The sequence below is a fragment of the Callorhinus ursinus genome, unplaced genomic scaffold (assembly GCF_003265705.2).
Source record: "Callorhinus ursinus isolate GAN/ISIS: 27379988/994484 unplaced genomic scaffold, GSC_fseal_2.0 scaffold22, whole genome shotgun sequence".
NCBI lineage: Eukaryota > Metazoa > Chordata > Mammalia > Carnivora > Otariidae > Callorhinus > Callorhinus ursinus.
Genome location: NW_027397084.1, coordinates 11,060,887 through 11,083,245, shown reverse-complemented (window position 1 = coordinate 11,083,245; position 22,359 = coordinate 11,060,887). Strand labels below are relative to the sequence as shown.

Genomic DNA, 22,359 nt, shown 5'->3' with positions numbered 1-22,359 from the left:
ATCAGGGAATTTGGGTTCCTTTTTAATCATTGTGTCTCCCAGGACAATAAAGTAGTGGGGTTTTAGGAAGCTCCTGAAACTTTCAACACTCAGTAGCTAAAGAGGCAACTTAAAAGGAATGAATCTTGACAGCAACCCAACAGAGGCAGTGCCCAGGGCATGACAAGACCACAGCAAGAAAGGAATTAGTGTGGCTTTGGCTGCACATACACTACAGTTGAAACAATACAGAGATTAGCATGGCTCCATGCAAGGATGACGCATACATTTGTGACACGTTCCATATTAAAAAAAACAAAGGAGGGAAGGAATTCAACTTTTCCAAGAGTTAAACTGTAAATCCAACATATAAGAAAATAGGGTGGGGGCGCCTGAGTGGCTCAGTCATTAAGCGTCTGCCTTCGGCTCGGGTCATGATCCCAGGGTCCTGGGATCGAGCCCCGCATCGGGCTCCCCGCTCGGCGGGAAGCCTGCCTCTCCCTCCCCCACTCCCCCTGCTTGTGTTCCTGCTGTCGCTGTGTCTCTCTCTCTGTCAAATAAATAAATAAAATCTTAAAAAAAAAGAAAAGAGGGTAGTTGTAGGCAACATTGCTTCAAAACACCTGTAAGATTTTGTGAACCCGAGTAACTTAGTTGTCATATGATTGTGGGTATTCACAGTCAAAGTTTTCAGCATCAGCCGAGCTACTGATCTTCTGATTTTTAACTTTCTTGTGAATTTTGTTAGCACAGGCAGCATCCTCAAGTGGAATCCCAGCTAGGACAAGACACTTGGCAGTTTGGGGCTTAGTGGGCGAAGGACCATGGTGAGTGCTACGTTGGGAAGCTGAGGTCAGCCTCTCCGAGAGCCATGTGTCACCCCGCGGGTACACCTGAGCACCCTCCCAGCCACAGCACCCATATGCACCGCCTGCGGCAGAAGCTTGGCTTTTTTGCCATTTCCTTGAAGCATGCATTGTTGCCTATGGGGTTGGAGCGGCAAATTTGAGAAAAGGAGACCCAGCAGTCCTCTAAGTTGGTGTAGAGCTTTTAGTATTCTCAGAGCATGTTCAGGAATCCTGTGAGACAGGCAGGGGTCACTAACATAATGACCACTGTGGCCCTTGCCATGGCGAGGTGGAAAATGCAATCAGGTGCACTTGCATTAGCTCTCTCCTCTTCTTTAAAAGGTTGCGGGTCACCCAGGGACATCCCTCCCCTTCCCAGTTGCAGATGAAGACATGCAGGCAGACAGAGGTACTGAACTGGGCCTAAGTTTGCTTGGCTCACTGGTGGCTGGGTCAAGACTAGAATCCTGGTCCTGACTAGGCCTGCCTTTGTCTGTGCCTCTCCCAGCACTCAGAAAAGTCTTGTGACAGAAACGAAAGCGTGCCCAACTCCCACGGATCATTTCAGTCCAAACCGGCCCAACTCCTTGACACTGTTAGATAATACTTTCTTTTGCAAGATCATTCACGAAACCATCATATTAACTCTGGGTTCTTGTCTCAAAATACCAGAGACAGTCTCTCAAATCTATGGAATACCTTGATACCTTGATATATATCATTTGTTCTTTTTTTTTTCTTCAGTTGTGAGAGAGCATACATACAGGAGAGTGCATTTACTTGCAGTTTAAAGACTAGTTATAAAGACTGATTATTAATTCTGTTTAAGAAACAGACTATTAATAGCACTCCAGTCTCCTTCCCCGTATCCCTCCCCCATCACAACCCTCGTTCTCCTCACTGGAGGTAACCACCATCCTGCTTCTGTGATCATTGTTCTCTTGCTTTTCTTATTTTTCTTATTTTGCCCTTCAGAGAACCCCAAGCCCAGAGACATGGCAACCAAACCCAAGCTCTTCTACTTTCGTGGCCGGGGCAGGATGGAGTCGATCCACTGGCTGCTGGCTGCAGCTGGAGTGGAGGTTGGTTCCTGACTGGGAAAAGGAAGGAGGGTAATTTGGGTGGACTGGAGTGGTCCTCTTCCCCCTTCAAAATTTAGGATGGTGCCTTCAAGATAGATCCACTCTTTCCCTTTCCACCTACCTTTCTTTGTAAGAGGTGAGAGAGGGATCATAGGCCTCTGTTTAAGCAAGGTTGGGAGGGTGGAAGCCTAGGAGATGTCTGGAAGCTTCATAGGGACCCAAGAGGTCCTGGTGACTCATAAGACAAAGGAGAGAGAGGAAACCCATAACTGGATTATTGTCTTCACTGGAACCAGCTAATTTCCTGTGGTCTTTCCAGCTCTGGCCTGGCAACTCAGTCTCGTTCTACCCATGGCTGCCAACTGGAACCCTAGGCCCAGCTGCAGTCTGGTCTCCTCTTGAGCCTTCCTCGGAAAAGTCTGCCCCACTGGGATCTTTCCTTAATTCTGAATTCCTTAACCATTGACTTTTCCATAGATGTTCACAAGTTATTTGGAAGGTATAGACTTCTTTTTCCCCATCTTCTTTTTTAAATTATTAACATACAAGAATGCCATCTTCTTTAAGACAAGGACTCGTGCATGACCTTCTTTGTTTTGTTCACCTTATCCTACCCGCATCTCAAGGTTTAGGGGACAAAAAAAAAATCAATCTTTCCCACAGAAGCTTTAGGGATTCCATCAATAAATAATGGTAACCCCACCTGAATAATGATCTTCAGATCCCTTTCATTGATGTATGAGCATTAAAGAGAAATTTAATTTGACCTGATAGGGAGAGAGAATGACACACAAGAGAGAAAAGAAAAGAAAGAGAGGAATGGAAAAAGGGAAATCACTGGGGGAAGCTGGTGAAAAGGACAAGAATTTGGAGAGAAAAAAGAGCTAAGGTGAAGAAAAGGGAAAATATGAATGGGGCTGAGGATATCCTATTAGTAGGCAAAACCCCCAAAGGGGTGCCAGTCCCATGCCCGTAGAAGCTAATCTACACACACATTGGAGGAATTTTCAGCTGTGTGGAAACTGACAACTTTGTGGTTCCTTTTAAAATTTTCATTCTGAAAACTATTGGGCATTTTATACTGTGAATCTCTCTCTCTCTCTCTCCCCCCCCCCTCCTCTGAGGACATTAAAGTTATAACAAAGTTTCTATCCTTTATCTAGTTTGAAGAAGAATTTATTGAAACAACAGAACAATATGAGAAGTTGCTGAAGGGTGAGCCTGAGATTTATTCAATGTTTTCTTACTGGAAAAAGTAAACATTTGTTTCTGGAAATATTCATTTCAATACAGAACACAGAACTCTGGAGTGACACCTATTAGAAAAAGGACTGCTCACACTGATTGAGTGCCCACTGTAACCCTGTCACAGGGCTAAATTTATCATCTGCTTTGTGTCTTTAGCTGTCATAAAAGCTTATCAAGTAGACTCTGACCCAGACCTCAGTGAGAGATGGTAGCCCGGGTTTGACTCAGCTAACTGGTTCAATACTCCCCATCCCATTGAATGGAGCACTGGGTGTTATATGCAAACAATGAATCATGGAACACTACATCAAAAAAAAGAATGCTTGAAGAATTCTTAAATAATGATCCAGTGGGTTGGAAGGGAAGGGGAATTTGGGCTAAAATATTCTCTAGTTCTCATGGCTCATATCCGTTCTTCTTAGTGGTTTCAACAGATTAACAGACACCATTTTATCAGGTCACAATTGTAGAACCAAGACTATCGAAAAGACCGAAACTTGATTAAATTCGGAAGTCTTTCACCCTTACGATTTCCTAGAAAAGTTTCTCAAACCAAGAGAAAAGACTAGTACTTTCATAGTGCTTCTTAACCTTCTAATAGCCACAACGTTACTTTCCTTACCTAAGGAAACATGGATGTCCCCACCATTGCTGATAAACAGTCATGAAATTGACGCATATTATTTTTTTGAGAAACCTTCAACTAGTAATCAGCAGACCTGCCATTTACAAACTGTATGACTTCGCAGAAGGCCTTTAACTTCTCTGCATCTTATCTCTTTACCATAAAATAAAAATAATCTCTGTGGTCACAGATGCAGTATACCAGTAGATCTCACTAAATGGGGAAGGCTGGCTAGCCCCTTACCCAATTCTTGTCCAGGAACTTTATTGTCTGGAATATCCCTGAAGCTCCCCATTCTCTTTGTTTCTGCCCTACTCCACCCCAAATGAGGCCAGTCACTGGTACGTGGTAGGGATTAAGTACATATGTATTGAATAAGTAAATGAAATGCATCTCCAGAAACTTTTCCATGATCATTCCGGCAAGAACTCCTCCCTAATACCCTATGAAATCCTCCAGCCCTCCCTGAGTCTGTGATGCTACTCTTGTGCTTGAGACACTCTCCTGGGCATTACCATTATTTGTGAATAGGAGACAGAGAGGGACAGCAGAGAGGGCTGTGGGCTGAAGAGTCAGGAGGCCCACTTCTGTTGTGACTTCGAGCAAGTCATGTTTGCCCCCTTGGCCTTCACAGTGCCATGGTCTATTATATGAGTGAGCTAAATGATCTCCAAGATCCTTTCCTATACTCTTGATCCGAGAGTTTTAAAAATCCTTCTGAAGATCATCAGCTCCTAGAAGCATGGATCGTATCTAATAATCTAATATCTTCTGCATCACTAACAAGCAGTAGCACAGAGCCCAGTTTAGATCTTCATTCAGTCTTGGACAAATGTAGAACTGCTTTTAGGAAATGGAGATTTTGCAGTCTCTCCATTAATAATAGTACTAATATTTCAAAAGCATGGTCACAAGATGATCTTATTCCTGCTCAAGGAAATTCTACAATGGGCAGATCAGAAAATAGACTCAGGGAAGCCTGAAGTCATCAACTAGACAGGGACACTGGCTCCCTGGAAAGTTCCTATGGTGGTTTCCTCTCCACCATCCTCTACTGCCTGTCATTAAGTCAAGTAGCAACAGTACTGGAAGTTGGGGAAATTAATTCTGGCCTTCGCCAATGCACTAGTGAAATCCGGTTCCTATTCTGGATAAAAAGTTACTGATTCTCAGCAATGTACAGGTGGTAAAGGAAATTTAAAGGCCATTTATTTCTTCAAGAACCTATGAAGAGCACTATTTATAGTACATCTTTAAATGCATTACTTATATAGGCAGTCACTCACAAAGAAGAAAATTTAACTTTACTAAACACTAATTATTGACAGTATTCAGTGTTTATTTATCTCATTTCATCTTTTCAAAAATCCTGCTAGATAGATATTATTATTGTTTTAGAGCAAAGGAAGCTAAAGCTCAGATAGGTCATTTGCTTATAGTCACATGGCTGGGGAGGGCTAAAGCTGGCGTTTGGACCTCATCTGCCACGGTTCTTGCTGTCACATCCGTCCTGCTGCCACATAGACCTAGAGTGATACCTGCTGTGCTTTTCAAAGAATTCACGCTCCCAGCCTCCACCCCTGAATCAGAATATCTGGGGAGTGGGGTGAGTATTTTTAACAACCCACCACCCTGAGATGCACTTTGAGAACCAGAAGCACTTATACTATAACACAGTCATAGTAAATGTATAGCGTCTTAAACAATCATGATTAACCAAGACACAAAAATGTGTGAAACCATCAAACAAATCTCAGATTTTCCATAAAGCAAATGGTAGGCATTTCCTCAACAACTGGGGTCTTCAACTTACTACTTTGGATGAAAACAAAATCACTCAACAAAATTAGAAGAGACCCTCCTACAGGCTTACCTGGACCATGGAAGGACAGTATCCTAACCTCACTTTGCTCAATCCACAGATGGACGCTTGCTTTTCGGCCAAGTGCCTATGACTGAAATTGATGGAATGGTGCTCACGCAGACTAGAGTCATCCTCAGCTACCTTGCTGCCAAGTACGACTTGTATGGGAAGGACCTGAAGGAGACAGGTAGCATAGTGTTCACGTCTGTACTTGATTCTTATCTAAGCTCTGTAGTCCTGCACCTCCTGGGACCCAGTTAAGGTGTAGCCTTTCCACTTAGACTGGGGGGAGAAGGCAAGGGGGGAACAAAGGGGAGATGCTCTTGCCATACCCACATGCAAAAGCAATCTGTTTCTCATCGTCTTGATGCATAAGTGAATAAATACTCCAGTTCTTCCCTTTTACTACTTATAGTGGTGGGCATTCAACATTCTCATATTCTCTCTCCACTCCTAACAAAATATGTTCTCATAAAATGATCTGGTAAACTATTCTACATGAAGGTGGAAATGACTGACTCAGCAAACAAACATTGAGCATTATATCCATAATCTATTACCACAAATAATGCTGTGCAACATATCACCTTGAAACACAGTGACTTAAGTCAGCATGCATTTATTACTGTGTCACGTGGGCTTTGGCATTATCTGGGCCAGGCTTGACTCCTCTTGGCTGGACTCACTCATATGGTCTGTGATCAACCAATAGTCAGCCAGGAGGCTCTGGTTTTGGGTGCTGAGTATCAACCGAGGGGCAAATGGGCCATGTGTCTCTCATCCTCTCATGCCGAGCTTGTTCTTGGGGTAGCTAGGGAGGGTTCTAAGACAGAGACTGAAAGCACACAAGACCTCTTAGGTTCTAGGCTCAGAACTGGCCAATTCCACTTCACTCCGTTAGTCAAAGCAAGTCATGAGATCAACCCAGAAAACAGACCCTATCTATTGACGGAAGGAGCTGTTGAGTTTTATCACAATTACTCAGGGGTGAAGATTGGTGTCCACAGTTTTGCACATATATACAAGCATCTACTATGTGCTGGACACTATGCTAGGCCTGACTGAGGATGGCTGATTACTCCCAGGAATGGTTCAGTTTTATAGGAGATAAGTAAACTAAAGACAAAGCGAAGACTTACAACTATTAAAGTTTTATCTGGATTTGGGGTCAAAGGGCCATTTTAATGGTCCTTGAAATCTCATCACCATAAGCACGACACTGTGGGATGGTCCATACATATATATAGAAGACATGGTGGGAGAAAGATCCAAATTCAATTGTTCAGAAGGAGAGAGAGAGTATATCATAGGAATAAGCAAAGTCCATAACAAGAAGCAGCATGCCCCAACTTTTCCATTGCTCCAACTTTAAAATGAACTTAGTCATCCTAACTCACAGTCCTAGAAGTATATGGCAAGAGAAGCAATTTCAAACTGTGTGAAAAGAATCCTTTTATAATAATGTAAACAAGTGGTAGTATGCAAAAGCAATCTGTTTCTCATAGTTTTGATGCATGTGTTGTTTTTTTACAATTAAAGGTGACCAGCTAGGTAACAATCTAACCTGTAAGAAAAATGATTTGTAATTCAGATAGGACAATAATGTAAATTATGCTTTAATATATATTAAAATGCGAAACACAAAGATGACCATTGAACCAAATTTGTTGAGCAATTAGCATACAGTGGGGGATACACAGACACACAACCCTTAATGTTTGCACACTGGTTGTAAAGATAACTTGCACAGCATAACTGCACCAACACGCAAAAAATCAATGGTAATAGATCTACCATTCTTGGTTATTGTTGTTGTTGTTTTTAGCTTTTTGTGTTTGTCAATGAAAGGAAAATTTTAGAGAATGAAATCCAGGTATCTGTCTGACCTGACTAGGAAAGCAAACTTTTCTTTCTCAGTTGCCAGGTCAGGGTAAGACCTGCTAAATTATACATCTTCCCTAAAGAAGGGAAAATGCTCTGGTACTAATAGTTTTGCACTTCTGGTAAACTTAATTCGGTTGGGTTTTTTTTTTTTTTTTTTAAGATTTTATTTATTTATTTATTTGACAGAGAGAGACACGGCGAGAGAGGGAACACAAGCAGGGGGAGCAGGAGAGGGAGAAGCAGGCTTCCCGCCGAGCAAGGAACCCGATGCGGGGCTCGATCCCAGGACCTGGAACCCTGACCCGAGCCGGAGGCAGACGCTTAATGACGGAGCCACCCAGGCGCCCCTCGATTGGGTTTTTTAAAACCATAATAATGTATTTATTTACTTATGGCAGATTTCAACTTGGAGGCGCTTATTTTTTTCACACATCCCTTCATCCAAAGAACATTTCCAGAGACCCTAGTATCCTTGGGTCCCTTGGAGGGCTCTGGTTCCAGAAACCATTCCCGGGCATGGACTCTCAAGGGAAGGGATGTGAAAAGTCATTTGGCCCAATATCCATTTACGCCATCGCGGTGGCGAAGTAGGACACCCCATACTCAAAGGTTACCGTGGGAACGCGAGTCACGCGCTCTTTTGTCAGGATCAATAAGTTACATGATGGCACCCTGGACCTCATGATAACGATCGCGCTGGCTGCGTTCAAACTCCCCGCGAAAGAGAGGAGGATCTTGCTTTACTCGTTGAGAGCGAGAACTCGTTACTTTCCCCCTTTGAAAACGTAGGCGGCGGGGATCCAGTTTGCCTCGCGGCTGCAAGGTCTCACCCGCTCCGGGCAGGGAGGCCTGGGTGTTCTCGCGAGAGCCTGGGTCCGGGTCGGCGACCGCTGCGCGCGCAGATCCCGCGAGGGGGCGGGGGGAGCAGGGGGCGCGGCTGCTGGCGTCCTTCAGCTACCCCCCAGTTCCTCCTCCCATTCCAGAGAGGGTCGAGAACTGAGAGGCGGGTTTCGGGCGCAGCAAGTTCCCGCTGACGCTTCCCGGGATGCCGGGATCCAGGACTTACTTCAGAAGAGTAGTTCCCGAATGAATATCTGAAAAGACCAGCTAGGGTAGTGCTTTCTTGTCCTCGAACCAAAACTTTAATAAGGGTTCCAAAACAAATGACGTGACGGAATTATGTGGAACCTCTAACAAAACAGAATGGCAATAAACGAAATGCAACGAAAGGATACAGCCTTTCTGTTCTGATTTTTTAAAATAAGCCATCAGCAGCCCAGGGCATCGGCACCTTAAATTCACCGAGTCAGATGTTTCTTTAATACTGGAGGCTAATCATGCCTCAATCAAAAGAACAAGGTCTTTTAAATTTACAACTTTCCCAAAGTCATTTTGGAGTGAATACTAATTACGAATGTCCTTGAAATACATGTGGTAAGTTTCCAAACTTAGAGGACAGCATGGGACATGGTAAGAAAGCCTTGTTAGCAGAGGGCTCCATAAATGAAGGCTTGCCAGACAGAGAATTCCGTGGCATTTCTCCTCAGTCTCAGTCTCGGGAAACAATGATTTACTACTGATGAAGCTGTAATGAAGAGTCTTGCCAGTACCTCAGAGTCCTAGACGATCCAGTTCCTCTTTATTCGGGAGCAATGTACAGTGTTGTTGAAATGCCTTCCATTTAAAAAAAAAAAAAAAACTTGTATGATTATTTGAATTGTAATGTTAAATGGGCTTTCTGATACTATTTTCTACTTGTGGTATAGTAGCCTGATCCTAACTAATCATGACCTTCGTGTCTCCCTATATTGGTGGGTATAGTTTTACTTAACCAGCTGTAGGCTTATAAGAGAGAGCTCCATTCCAGCCCTTCACTACCTAAAATGTCTTGATAAGCACTGACAAACTTCCAACAAGACTGTGCCAATTTACAGAAATGTTTGAGTGCGTAAGAGTTGGTTTCATCTGATCCTTTCCAGCAGTATTGGAGATTATCAAGAAAAAGATTCTTTAGTAAATTTGATCTGGACAGAAGACTCCCTGCTTTTATAAGTGTTTAGCCAGGCAAAATAGTCTTTACTTTTATTTGATATTCTTTGTTATTTCTCTTTCTGTAGATTTTGAAAGACCATGGAGAGGATTTTCTCGTTGGCAACAAATTCAGTTGGGCAGACATACAACTGTTAGAAGTGATTTTAATGGTGGAAGAACTCGATGCTTCTGTTCTGACTTCCCTTTGCTAAAGGTAGCATATTCACATCCACACAAAGCCCAGCCACACAAAGTGAATAGAAACGAAGACTAAAATGAAATGTATCTCCAGGTCAATCTTAAAAGAAGACTTGTTAAAAAATCATTATTTCTTGCATCTTGGCAATTTTCTCCTGCTCCGTACTACAGGATCATTAGGAAATAAACCCTTATGATGGGAGAGAGATAGGTTATTTTTGTTTCTACATAAACATTTAGTGCTTTCCTTTTGTGTGTGTGTGTGTGTGTGTGTGTGTGTGTGTGTGCTTTAAGTGTTTTTTTCCTGATGAAGCAAGGCTGACAAGTCTGTCTTTGTCGTTTCCCTCCCCAGTGCCTACGGGACAACTCTGCCCCCTTTAGTGCCCCTGATGCTGAGGACACCCCACCATGTCCCTCCATTGCTCAGAGCTACTGCCTGAGTGTCCCTGCCTATCTCCTGCTGTTGCTGGTCCTTAGACATCCCTCTCTCAATCCTGCCACTGCCAGACCAGAGCTGGCCTCTCTTCCAATTCCTTAGAAACATTTTATCTAAGAGGTGACCATAGGTTTTGTGGTTTAAGAATAGTATTTTTTTCTTACTACAGAAAAAATGAAAGTTCAGGAATTTGTATGAAACAAAAAAAGAAAAGACCTAACTAGCCAAATGCTACTACTGGATTAGACTCTCTGATCTATTATTTTACATTTTTCCTCAAAATAAGATCATACTAAATATTGTTTTGTGGCCCGCTTTTAACATTTAAAAAAAATTATCATGAATGTTTTGACAGGTCAGCAAATATTCTTCTATAATATCATTTTATTTTCATTAGGCGATAGAGTCACATCTTTTTGAATAATCAGAACTATATAAAAAGGGCATAAACTGAGAAAGTTTATTCCCACCACTGCCCTCCCACCTTTCTGCCCCTATAATCACTTTTATTGGTTTCCTGTGTAACTTCCCAGTGTTCCTACTTATGCAGATACAAGCAAATATGAACATCTATTTCTCTCTCATCCCCATTCCTGGCTTTCTTACACAAAACAGCAAATATATTCTGTTTGCCCTGGGCTTTTTTTTTCCCCCCTTTCTTTAAACTAAACCGTGCATTCTAGAGCTCTTTCCCTGTCAATACAGGGACCTTCCTCTTTCTTTTTATATATGAGTCATTTTAAATTACTGGCTTATATACCTCGTAAGGACATACCATAGTTTATATGACCAGTTTTCTTTTCTTGGAAACATAGGTTATTTCCAAATGTTCACCCTGCTAACAGTCTTTTTTGTTTTTAAGGTTTTATTTATTTATTTGACAGACGGAGAGAGAGCCTACAAGTAGGGGGATCAGCAGAGGGAGAAGGAGAAGCAGGCTCTCCGCTGAGCAGGGAGCCCAACGTGGGGCTTGATCCCAGGACCCTGGGATCATAACCTGAGCCGAAGGCAGACACTTAACTGACTGAGCCACCCAGGCACCCCCACCCTGCTAACATTCTTAACATGATTTCTTTGCTCATGCCCTACACGATTTCTTTGCTCACCCTTATAATAAATTCCTAGAACAGGAATTAATAGGTCAAAGAATATGAATTTTTTAGAGTTTTTAATATGTGCCATCTACTTGGGACAATGAGTTTTTAAGAAGATAATTTCATTCACACTAAACACACTAGCCATTGTATTAGCTTTCCGGAAACCCCCAGCAAACAGTTGAGGGGTTAACTCAGATTCAACCCACTGGGCTCCCTAAGCTGACAGTCTAAGCACCCCCCTCCCGTGGCAAAGTTCTGTTAAAGGTCACGACTGCTATCGAGGCTCTGACTTTACCGCTTCTCATCGCAGGCATTTAAAACAAGAGTCAGTAACATCCCTACAATTAAGAAGTTCCTGCAGCCTGGGAGTCAGAGGAAGCCCCCCCCCCCCCCAGATAGCCACTACGTGAAGGTGGTCAGAAGCATCCTGCACTTCTAATGGCAGCAGGCCTTACCGTGGCAGACAGCGATGGTCTGGTCACAGCATTGGTATGGGCCGCCCAGCGAAGCGAATTGTAGATCCTGGGAGCCAAGTGTCTGAAAAGAACAAAACCATATAGCTAGGAAAACAGCAAACACCAATTAAATGCAATACAAAGCCATTCTGGTGTGTGAAATTTTTGTAAACTTGTCAGTTGTGGATGATGGTTCCAACTTTGATGAAATCGTGTTCTGTGTCAATAAATCAGAGGCTGATTTATTTAGGGCAAGGTAGGGCCCACGTAAGGCACTGTTCTTACTGTCTGTACCGAGATCAGGACCACTGTTGGAAGAAGGAGCAGAGATTTGGGGCCCAGGATCTCCCCCAACACCCACAATGACCCTGAGTACTTGGTATAGAAAAAAAAAGTGACAAATGACAAATCAGGAGTAAGATGATGGCTGATGCAAGAAAATCCTGTGAGAAAAACTAGGGAAACAGGATTTCCACAGAACATCATTCTGAGACTGAGAAAAAAAAAACTTGGACAACTAGACAACTCTCTTCCACGAAACAGAGCCACCTGAGACTGGGTTTTACTTTGCTGAAACAAGTAACACTGAGATTAAGATATAACCGATATTTATACGAATTGACCCAAAGATTCCTGTCCTTTAAGAGTAACTACGGTGTTCCCAAGTTGGGTAATCTGGAACTCAGTCCCACATCAGGGCCCTGTGTGGTGGGGGATGGAGGACCCGTGGAGGGTGATGTTCCAGGCACAGCTGGGGTTTCCAGTGGAGGGGTCTGTGGTCTAGAGCAGGGCTCCTGCCAGTCCTTTGAGGTACATGACTCTACCAGCTCTCAACTGCTACTGGGCCATCCTGCCCGGGCCACACACTTGGTCAGCTTCTGAGTGAGTATCCACGTGCATGTCCTTACTTGTGAAATGACCTAATGGCTCACCAGACGTCATGCCCTTTCCTCAGGACCACCACAGGCCAAGACCATTCCTACACGATATCTGGTCCCATCCATTTTTCCTCCCCAACTCAGGCGACAGGTTGATCAACAGAGTTAGGACCACCTGGGCCATTCAGTGTCCCCCAGCCCAGCCTGTGTAGGGCCTGAGCTCTTGCTCCCACCGTGGTCAAATCCCAATTCAGGGATTCTCATTGAGCTAATCACCTGATCTCATTCGCCACTCTGGCAAGGCCATGGCCAACTACCAGATGATGCGTAAGACAAGGGGAGAAAAGGCTTCTCATGGGAAAACTCTGCCACTGTCTGTGTGAGATGACTTTTTCCTCTGACCTCCACCAAAGCTAAGAGTCTGACCTGGCAGAAATTAGGTGAGAAAAGGAAAAGAACTTATTTTTCATGATTCATAATTGTAAGTCAATCTCTATTTGTTATAATCACATGGTCTTGGTAAATAATTCAATGGTTTAGAAGACTTTCACAGTGAAAGAGTAAAATCCTCCCCTCCCTGGATTGTTCTTAAACAAAAGCACTTCCTGGGTCTTCCCACTCCCTGGGTCTTGCCCTGGTGCCTCCCTTGAGAATCCAAGCGCAGCGTGATTTAGTTCCCAAAGCTCTAAGCCTGTTTTGCCTAGGGTTCTACTTCCTGGCTTTTGAAAACAAGCCCTAGGTCTGACCCCAACCTGGCACATTTTCCGAGTACACCCTAAAAGCACCTGACAGAGGGACGGCCGGCCAGGGCCAAAGCATGGTTCATCATCCAATAACCCCATGTGTACAACTTGCTGTCTTTATTGTAATAGTTTTTACACCTTCATTCTTCCCTATAGGGTTCTCTTTGGGCCCATTGCCTAGTTACCCCAACTAGTAGAGGTAACTCTGGGTACCCAAGGAAGTGAGCCTCAGAGAGCCCAAGAGCACCCAGCAACATTCGACTTCTCCCCCACCACCAGAGAGTCATAGCTTTGGACCAAAAGAAGGACAAGTGAAGACGGTCAGCTCAATATACCCGTAAAACAGAGAGTGGGGGCCTTGGAGTTCCTCTCTTCCAGAAGATACTGGGATGGAGATCCTGTTACCTGCTTTGTTCTCCCATTTCAAGAGTTTAGCACTCTAGAAGGTGAGAATTTCTTTTCTTGGCAACTATGAATCTTCCGTTTCAGTTAAAGACCATTTGTTTTGTTTGTTTAAACCTCAGCATACAAAGAATTAAAACCTGTGTGGTGGCCCCATAATGACCTTTCCTAACTTGGTGTTGATAATTAGTCCTCCTTTTGGACTCCAGCTTGGATTTTAGAATGTGGGATTGCTGCATGAGTTTCTCTGCACAGGGCTAGAGTGAAAAACTTAAGACAAAAGACAAAGCCCCGCAACCCCCCTCCCACCCCACCCCACCCCCGTTTGCCAGCCTTGAGCAAAATTGGGAGAAAAGGATTTGTTTTTGTTTTTGGTTTTTGATTTGGGGCACGGGGTGCTGGTTGTTGCTTTTAAGCAAAGAAGGTTTATTAGCTCATACGTTTGAAAGAACAAGTACGAATCCAGAGACCTTTCAGACCATCAGGATTGCCCAGATTTCGTTCTGTGTTGGCCTCAGGTTCTTCCAAGTTTCTGTGGTTGGCTCATCCTCATGCCAGGTGACCCAGGGGCTAGCACTGAGGTAACGCTGCAGCCACTGGGAGTTGGCAGAAGAGGTTCCTCAAAGGAGTGGGCTGGCATTGCCAGGAGGAGAGAGTTGGCATGCTGGCCACAAAGGTTTACTATCTCCCCAGTTTACAGATAGGGAAAGTGAGGCTCAGCAGTTCTGTTACCCCATATGCCAAGCTCCCATCCTGTGTGCTGCCAGCAGGAATTATATTCCGGCTTTAGGGATGGGAAGAACTAGACTCATGGAGGGGAGGCAAATTGGTCTAAGCTAATGAGTGGCTGAATTGAACCCAGACCCAGCAGTCAGGATCCATGGTCTTTTAAATAGATTTGACACTAGCCTGGTGTTCAGTTTGCGAGACTGAAGATAGCTGGGAGATAGTCTTTCCTGGTTGCTTAAGAAAAGGCAGATTTGGATTGGGTGTTCCCATGCCCTGCCCTCCGCAGCTTGTTACCATACTGAGTCAGCAAGCATATCGTGCTTTTTAGTTTTTGTTTTATTCCCATAGCCCTTTCCAACCATTATCAATTGTATTCGCCCCCAAACCTTGCAAGGCTAAGACTTCTTTCTTTCAGACTGTAATACTATTGGAACTTGATGCTTTTTTTTTTTTTTGATAAAGCTTTTTAACTAAGTAAAGCAAACACTGAGTAAAGGGGGCAAATCTTACATTTGTAGCTCAGTGTTTTCTGTTTCTGTTCTTATAAACGTCACATTTCTTTTTTTTTTTAAGATACATTTATTTGAGAGAGAGAGAGCAAGAGAGAGGGAGAGGTGGGGTAGGTGGTAGAGGGAGAGGGACAAGCAGACTCCCCACTGAGTGTGGAGCCTGTTGCTGGGCTCGATCCCACAACCCTGAGATCATGACCTGAGTGGAAATCCAGCGTCGGATGCTTAACCAGATGGCTCAGTTGGTTAAATTAGAAAATAGAATTATAAATTCTTTTTTAGTTTTAGAATGCTCCCATTCCACAAAATCTTCTTTGTCCCAGTCAAAGGCTGCTCCCACCCCCAGCCCCAGGCCATCTCTGATCTGCTTTCTGTCACAGACCATTCACTTCTCCAAGATAAAACTGGCATGAACCCACAATGCCAAGGTAATAACCCTGGGTCATCTTCCTATGGCTTTCACTTCCTGCGGACAGGTCCAATAAGACTTGCCCTCATGGGTGAGAGGGTGTCCTGCCTGAGCTGGTAGCTCCTTCTCTCAACAGTGAATGAAATAAGGTATTACAGACTCCTCTAGGCAAAGAGAGAATGTCAAAGTTCTGTGAGGATATCTCAGAAGCTCCTAAGTCTGTTAAGGATGTTGAGGTCTAACCTCAAGAAAATAGGGTTTAATTTAAAAGGGAGTTAGAATTCACTTAGCAGTTTTATAAGGCAGGGTGCAAAGGACGGGAATTTGGAGACTGTTCCAGCACTTGAACATGAGTATTCTGGGCCCCCTGACACAGAGCCTCCCAATCTGTGTGCCTGGATGGGTTGCAGAAGCCAGGAATTAATCAGCCAACCCCTTGGGGCAGTTAGAGCAGTGTCAATCCAGGGCTTACAAATATGACCATTTCTTCTCTACTAGTTTGTGAAATTGCCCTGGGAAGTGCTGATGGTGGACCCTGAGTTTATAACTTCATGAATCAAGCCAGCTCTCAACATCACCCCACTTTCTTACCTTGGATTCTGCGTTCATCACGGCATCTTGTACAGACTTTTTTTTTTATGTCCAGGATTGTGGGTATGTTGGCCAGCTACCAGGAACATTCTGATGCTCCAGGCAATTATTTTCTTCTTGCAAGGTAACAGGTGTCTCTGGTTTGTATATATGTCTCCTCTGTGTGTTTTATTTCTCATTTTTTTAAAAGATTTATTTATTGATTTGAGAGAGAAAGAGCGCAAGCATGAGCGTGGGGAGAGGGAGAGAATCTCCAGCAGACTCTGCGCTGAGCATGGAGCCCAATGTGGGACTCGATCTCACAACCCTGAGATCATGACCTGAGCTGAAATCAAGAGTTCAGCGCTTAACCGACTGCGCTCCCCCCAGGTGCCCCTCCTCTTTGTGTTTTTTCGTGGTAAAACATGCATAATATAAAATTTACCATTTTAACCATTTTTAAGTGTACATTTCAGGTGTGTTTACATTGTCGTGTGACCACCGCCATTCTCCATCTGAAGAAATTTTTCATCATCCCAAACTGAAACTGTATACCCAATAAATAATAACTTCATATTCTCCCACAGGCCCTGGTAAACACTGTTCTATTTTCTGTCTCCATGAATTTGCCCACTCTAGGTACCTCATATAAGTGGACTCATACAATATTTATCATTTTGTGTTTGGTTTCAAGGCTCACCCATGTGGTAGCATGTGTCAGAATTTCCTTCTTCTTAAAGCTGTCTCCTGTATTTTTTATGAAAGGAAGTTTTCTCCTGTTGTGTTACCTCTGGAGGCACTTTACTCTATTGTATCTTAAGACCTGCAGAGCTGACACAGACGCGGGGCTGTTGACCCTACAAGACACCGCCATCTTTGTCTGAGAAGCCATCTGGGGTCCTGTTCCTTCTGGCTTCTCTGATCATGACACTCTTCCCCTCCACAGTTAGTTCTCAGATTTATGTAACCTCTCTCTGCCCGATTTGTACGTTCTACCTCATATTTAATTGTAAAAACCTTTGTCCCTTCTAAGAGGAATCTCAGATATCAGAAGATAAGTATGGGTATATCAGGGACCAGAGGTTCTTCACGCTGAAACTATACAACACAGAGATTGCTTCAGACATGTGGCATGAGTGAAAAGTAACATTTATGGGAAATTTTCTATGGAACAGGCTCTCTTTCAGGTGCTGTACATCCATTATAATATTTAATCCTCTCAACAATGTTCCGAGAGCCATACCATCATTTGAGATCGTACAGAGGAACTCGAGGCCCTGAGAAGCCGGAGGATGAAGGTTCCCAGAGATAGAACCAGGACGAGGGGGAAAAGCCAGGGCTACACATGCCAGGCCCAAGGTGCCTTCCTTTTCCAGAGTTAAGAGCAAATAACTGTAAAATACAAGGCTTTAAAAAGATCCAGACACTTGTTGGGGAGAGATTATTCCATCTTGTTTCCCAGCATGGCCTCTGATAGCATTAGGGAGTCCAGTCCTGCAGAGACATCCTTGCTCAGCCCAGGCTCCAGGTAAGACCGTTCTAACAAGCCAGGTCCACCAGGCCAGTGGCCCCAGAAGGGGCCAGAGAGGCAGTTCTCTTTTGCTTTCCTGGTAGTGGTGGTAGATTACTATGGGCATCCTGGTTGGTAAGTCTATGTGGCCCCATTCTCCCTGGCGGCATCTCCCAAGACCTGCCTGGCAGACTGAGGCTGGCTTCATGGCTAGACTTCTAACCATGTGAGATAGCAACCATTCATTCCCAGAGGCAATTGACTTACCTCTCTCACCCCCACTTTCTATTAGCATTCCTCGGTGCTTCTAAATTCTCTTTCCATAGCCTCTTACTACCGTCTTTGAGTGCCTTCCTTGTGTCTAGCTTTGTGCTAGGCAGGTTTTACCTATGACTGTGAGGTAGGTCTCTGAGAAGTTAATGGAATAAGTTCAATGAGTGAAAGGGAGTTTCCTCTGCCTGGCCTAGGAATGCCTGTTGTGAATCCCACTAGCAGAGGAGGGTCAGGGGCGGGAAGGGCCTGCGATGTTATTAGACTGCGCATACCAAGGACACCAGTACGGGGGAGAGGAGAGTGTGGAGAAGCCTCAAGTTCTGCTTTAAGCTGGATCACCTCTTTACGGGGCTGGGGTGCATACCTAGAAGGAGTCAGTATTTCCCCATAGTCTGAAGGCCTCTGTTGTCCCTTGACATTTGCAAAAGAATTCAATAATCTACTTAATTTGATTATTTTTCCCTTCAGGACTTTGTGGCTGAATTAAAAACTATAACTTAGTTGCATTTATTATTCCCAGAAGGCATCAAAGAGAATAGCTTTATGTAGTGATAAAGCATCCGGTCAAGTACAAAACAAGCAGACAAAGGAATCTTGGGATCTGAAGAGATGCCAGAGTTAATTGAATCAGATGATACCTCCAGAGACATGTCCACTGAACAGGTGGGGCAGCCCCAGTCTCTTCTAGGGAATGGAATTACAAAGGCTTTTTCTCGGGTAAGATTATACCCTATCCGAACAATTTCCAAAATCAAATTTTCTGTTTAATCAGGGCATCTGTATCAACAAAAGCAAAAAGACTTGAAGTGTGTGTGTCTATCAGTACTCTAAAGATAGACATTTATTCTCACAATTGCATTGAACAAAAAACCCAGCTGCTTTCTGCCTCTTACATCAACATGGATGTGTGTGTGTGTGTGTGTGTGTGTGTGTGTGTGTGTGTGTGTGTGTGAATCCGATGATGGATTTATGCATAATGCCTGGCCCATAGCAGACCCTAGATACATTGCAGGTTTTCTCTTTCTTTCCAACCCTAGAGAAGAGTAGAGATTTTTGCTGATGACCCTGAAGCCACCATCTGCCTTCAAGTTTGCCAAATATGAGGTGCCAGGCCTTGATATCTAGAACAGTTTCATTCTGTAGCATCCACATCGCTGATCTGGGGCAGGGAAACCTCTCTGCTTCCCAAGGCTGGCCCAGGCCCAGTGCAGCTGGCTTCTTATGAACCTCTCTGGGTCTGGCCCCACAATTCAATCCTGCCCCCTATAATTCAAAAACAATCAAGCTCTGAAAAGTGAGCTTGTGGGGAAGGGGTTCCTTTGATCTGGAGATGGAAAGATGAGACGAGATCATCCTCATTCTTGAACGCAAACGTCTGCAGGTAGGAAATGCTCCCATGGCCAGCCTAACTGCTGTAGAAATGCAGAAATCTTTCCACTGGCAGAAAAGAGGTAGCACCCCCAGGCCAATAGTGTTTGTATGTCTCTTGCTAAAAGTAAACAATTAAGACCCACAGTTGGACTGGGACAGCAGCCGAAAAATAACAGCCATGCCCAAGACTGTGGTTATCTGAAGCACAGAATCCTGACACCTCAGCGGCTGGCCCCAGGTGCCTCTGTCCCCCACCCCAGGGCGGAAGGCTCCATCTGTAGAGGGCACTTGTGTCTGAACTACCCATTCAGCTTACATGGTTTACACACACTACTCAGAGTGTGGCCCCAGACCAGCAGTATGGACAGCACCTGGAAGCGTGTTAGAAATGCAAAGTCTCAGGCCCTCCCCCAGACCCACTGAATAAGACTCTGCATTTTAACCAGATCCCAGGTGATCTGGGTGCCCACTGAAGTTTTTGACGTGGCCTTGTATTATTACTTGTCTTTCCAAACACGCTCTTGGCTCCCCACGGAGAGTGCTATCCTCCCCAGGTGTGAGAATGTTCTATTGCCTTTCATCCCCTACTTGTTGTCTACACCACAGGAGCCATCAAACATTTACTTAATAAGAACAACTTCAAGGCCCTTGCCTCCAACTCAAACAAACCAGATACAAAAGGCATTCAGAAGTAGGGTTGCTAATTTAGCAAGTAAAAATACAAGACGTCCAGTTACATTTGCGTTTCAGAGAAGCAATGGAGAGTTTTTTGGTACCAGTATGTCCCAAATGTTGCATATGTCCTGGATTTTACTGGCAGCCCTACTCAGGGGTCAAAGTCCTGGGTTGCCCTGACCCCCTCCGACCTTCACCTCTGCCTGCTTTAGGTTTCAGACCCTCACTTTCTTCCAGTGGTGGTGGCTTTGGTTCATGTTTCAAGCCCCAGATCATGGTATGATTTCTTCCTCCCATGGTGGGTGAGAGACAGGTGGTAAAAATAGCACAGACTTTGGCATCAAGGCAGCTCCTTGACTCAGCAAGTTTTGTCTTTCTGAGCCTGTCTCCTTGCCATATAGAGAGTGCCCAGGACAGAACACAACTGCTTATCCAACATCCTTGGCTGCCTTTAGTTATCTCTTGATAACCAGGTCCCTGGCAGGCTCTCATCCAAACTCAGGCAGGCGAGGCCCAATTGTCCTTGAGTCTCTACCCTTGTCCGGGATCAACTCCAGAGAACTGGATGTGAAGAGCACGACGATGCAGACAGGTGCCATCCTCCCATGATGTCTGTCACTGGTCTGCCATGAATTCAGCTCTGATTGGAGCAATTCCTGGGTTGCAAATTTAGCATGAGATCCTTTCCTCAAGGTGCTTCCAAGCAAAATGTGGTAATTATATGGTGGTTATGTTGTACCTATAGCAACTTTTTTTTGTTTGAAAGGAAACGTGTTTAACAATCACCAACGGACGAGTTTTCATTTGGGTGGTTTCAATTGCATGTCTAAGGAAAACATGTTTGGGCTATCATACATTCCATGCGTTCCACAAACACCATGTACTTTTCTCCCCCTTGCATTTCCCCTCTGGTTGGCTCCTTTCGGCGCTCCTGCTGACACCACTAGAGGTCCGCAGAGGTAAGGAGGAACCTTCTATTCAACGGGTCTTTGCCTGGTGGTAGCTTTGAGAGGGGAAGTTGAATTCTTCTGTAACTTTTTCTTTTCCAAATGGGGAGAAACAAACCTGAAACTGATGTATCCACGTAATCATTGGTCTTACTAGGTCTCTTATACAAGCTGTGTGTATATTTGATGATAGCTGAAAAATCAAAAAGTTAAAGAAGTACCAGCTTTATGAAGTGTGTTGCATCTAAAGTTTACTTCGATTTCAACGTCAAATCAGCAGCAAGCTCCAGCCCCAGCCGTTAATGTCGTATAGGCAGTGTGGGGGTCTCATTGCAGTTAAGGAAACAATATCTCACAATAATAAGAAGGAGGAGCTGAGATTTAAAAGCTCCATCTGCCATGAGCACCAGGCGATGTATGGAAGTGTTATGGAAGGGTTGAATTGCTATAGCATACACCTGAAACTAATATAACACGGTATGTTAGCTATAATGGAATTGAAGTAAAAATAAAAAAATAAGAATGACATCTGCTTGCTTTTCCTCAGTTAAGATTCTGGTTTTGGTTTCTTAGCTGACTCTATTTTTGTCAACACAGATATTTGTACTCATCAGTTTGCATTGCTTATCATGACCAATGACTTCCATCCCAGCAGGCCCCTTTTGCCCTCTGGATAGTTCCAAGCATGTTCGAGGGAGGGACAGAGCTCCTCTCCACCATGCTTCAGACCTGGTGTGGAGACATCTGACAGTTAATCTCAATCTAAAGTCATCTGGGGATTGGCTTTAACAGAGGCACCAACTTGTTTGTTGATGAGTTTCAAATGGTTGGTTTTCAAAGTAGAACCTTGTAGCAGAAGGACGATATATTAAAATAAACACTCTCTTCATTGGGGCGCCTGGGTGGCTCAGTTGGTTAAGCGGCTGACTCTTGATTTCAGCTCAGGTCATGGTCCTGGGATCGAGCCCTGTGTGGAGCTCTGTGCTCAGCACAGAGTCGGCTTGAGGATTCTCTCTCCCTGTCTCTCTCCTCTCCCCCCATGCACACACGCACTCTCTCTCTAAAATAAATTAAAAATCTTAAAAACAATAAACACTCTCTTCACTGAAATGAACTTGGAATTTGTTGTTCCTGTTGTGATATGAGAAAATAACCTGGATTTTAAGAACAAGCAGACATGATCAAAACAGGCCATTGTTTGCTTTTGCCTTAGCATGTGTCCCTAAAAATGTCAGGGGAAAGTCTCTTTATCGGTCATTTGATGGCCTCCATGGTCATTTTGTAGCTTTTCTTCTGTATTAGACTCCTACATTTCTGGAAACTACCAAACATTGAAATCAGAGATTCCAATAACCACTTGTCAGATTCCAGGCATACTAAACATTGATCCAAAACCTTTAGAACCATCCTGAATGAACCTAATTTTCCTAAAGAATTTGTTTCCTCCCCATAGACTGGGAAAGTCTGGACTGTCCTAAACCCACACTATGTACACCGCACAGTCTTTCCATCCACTGGCTGGAGCTCTCTCCTGGAAGCACGTTCAGATTCAAAGCATGTACTCACCTAGCCCGAAGGAACCACGGGTCACCTGGT

At 44.1% G+C, this 22,359-nt stretch overlaps 1 protein-coding gene and 1 non-coding gene across 2 annotated transcripts in view; both read left to right on the top strand.

The window, feature by feature from the left end:
* LOC112837931 (glutathione S-transferase A3-like) overlaps nucleotides 1–22,359 on the top strand; it is a 46,810-nt gene that overhangs the window by 5,235 nt on the left and 19,216 nt on the right. Inside the window, 3 exon segments of the mRNA XM_073904932.1 lie at nucleotides 1,803–1,909; nucleotides 3,073–3,124; nucleotides 5,705–5,902. Coding sequence (XP_073761033.1) covers nucleotides 1,803–1,909; nucleotides 3,073–3,124; nucleotides 5,705–5,902 — 357 coding nt within the window.
* On the top strand, nucleotides 189–290 carry LOC112838082 (U6 spliceosomal RNA). Its single transcript, XR_003211882.1, has one exon. It is a non-coding gene; the product is annotated as a U6 spliceosomal RNA (small nuclear RNA).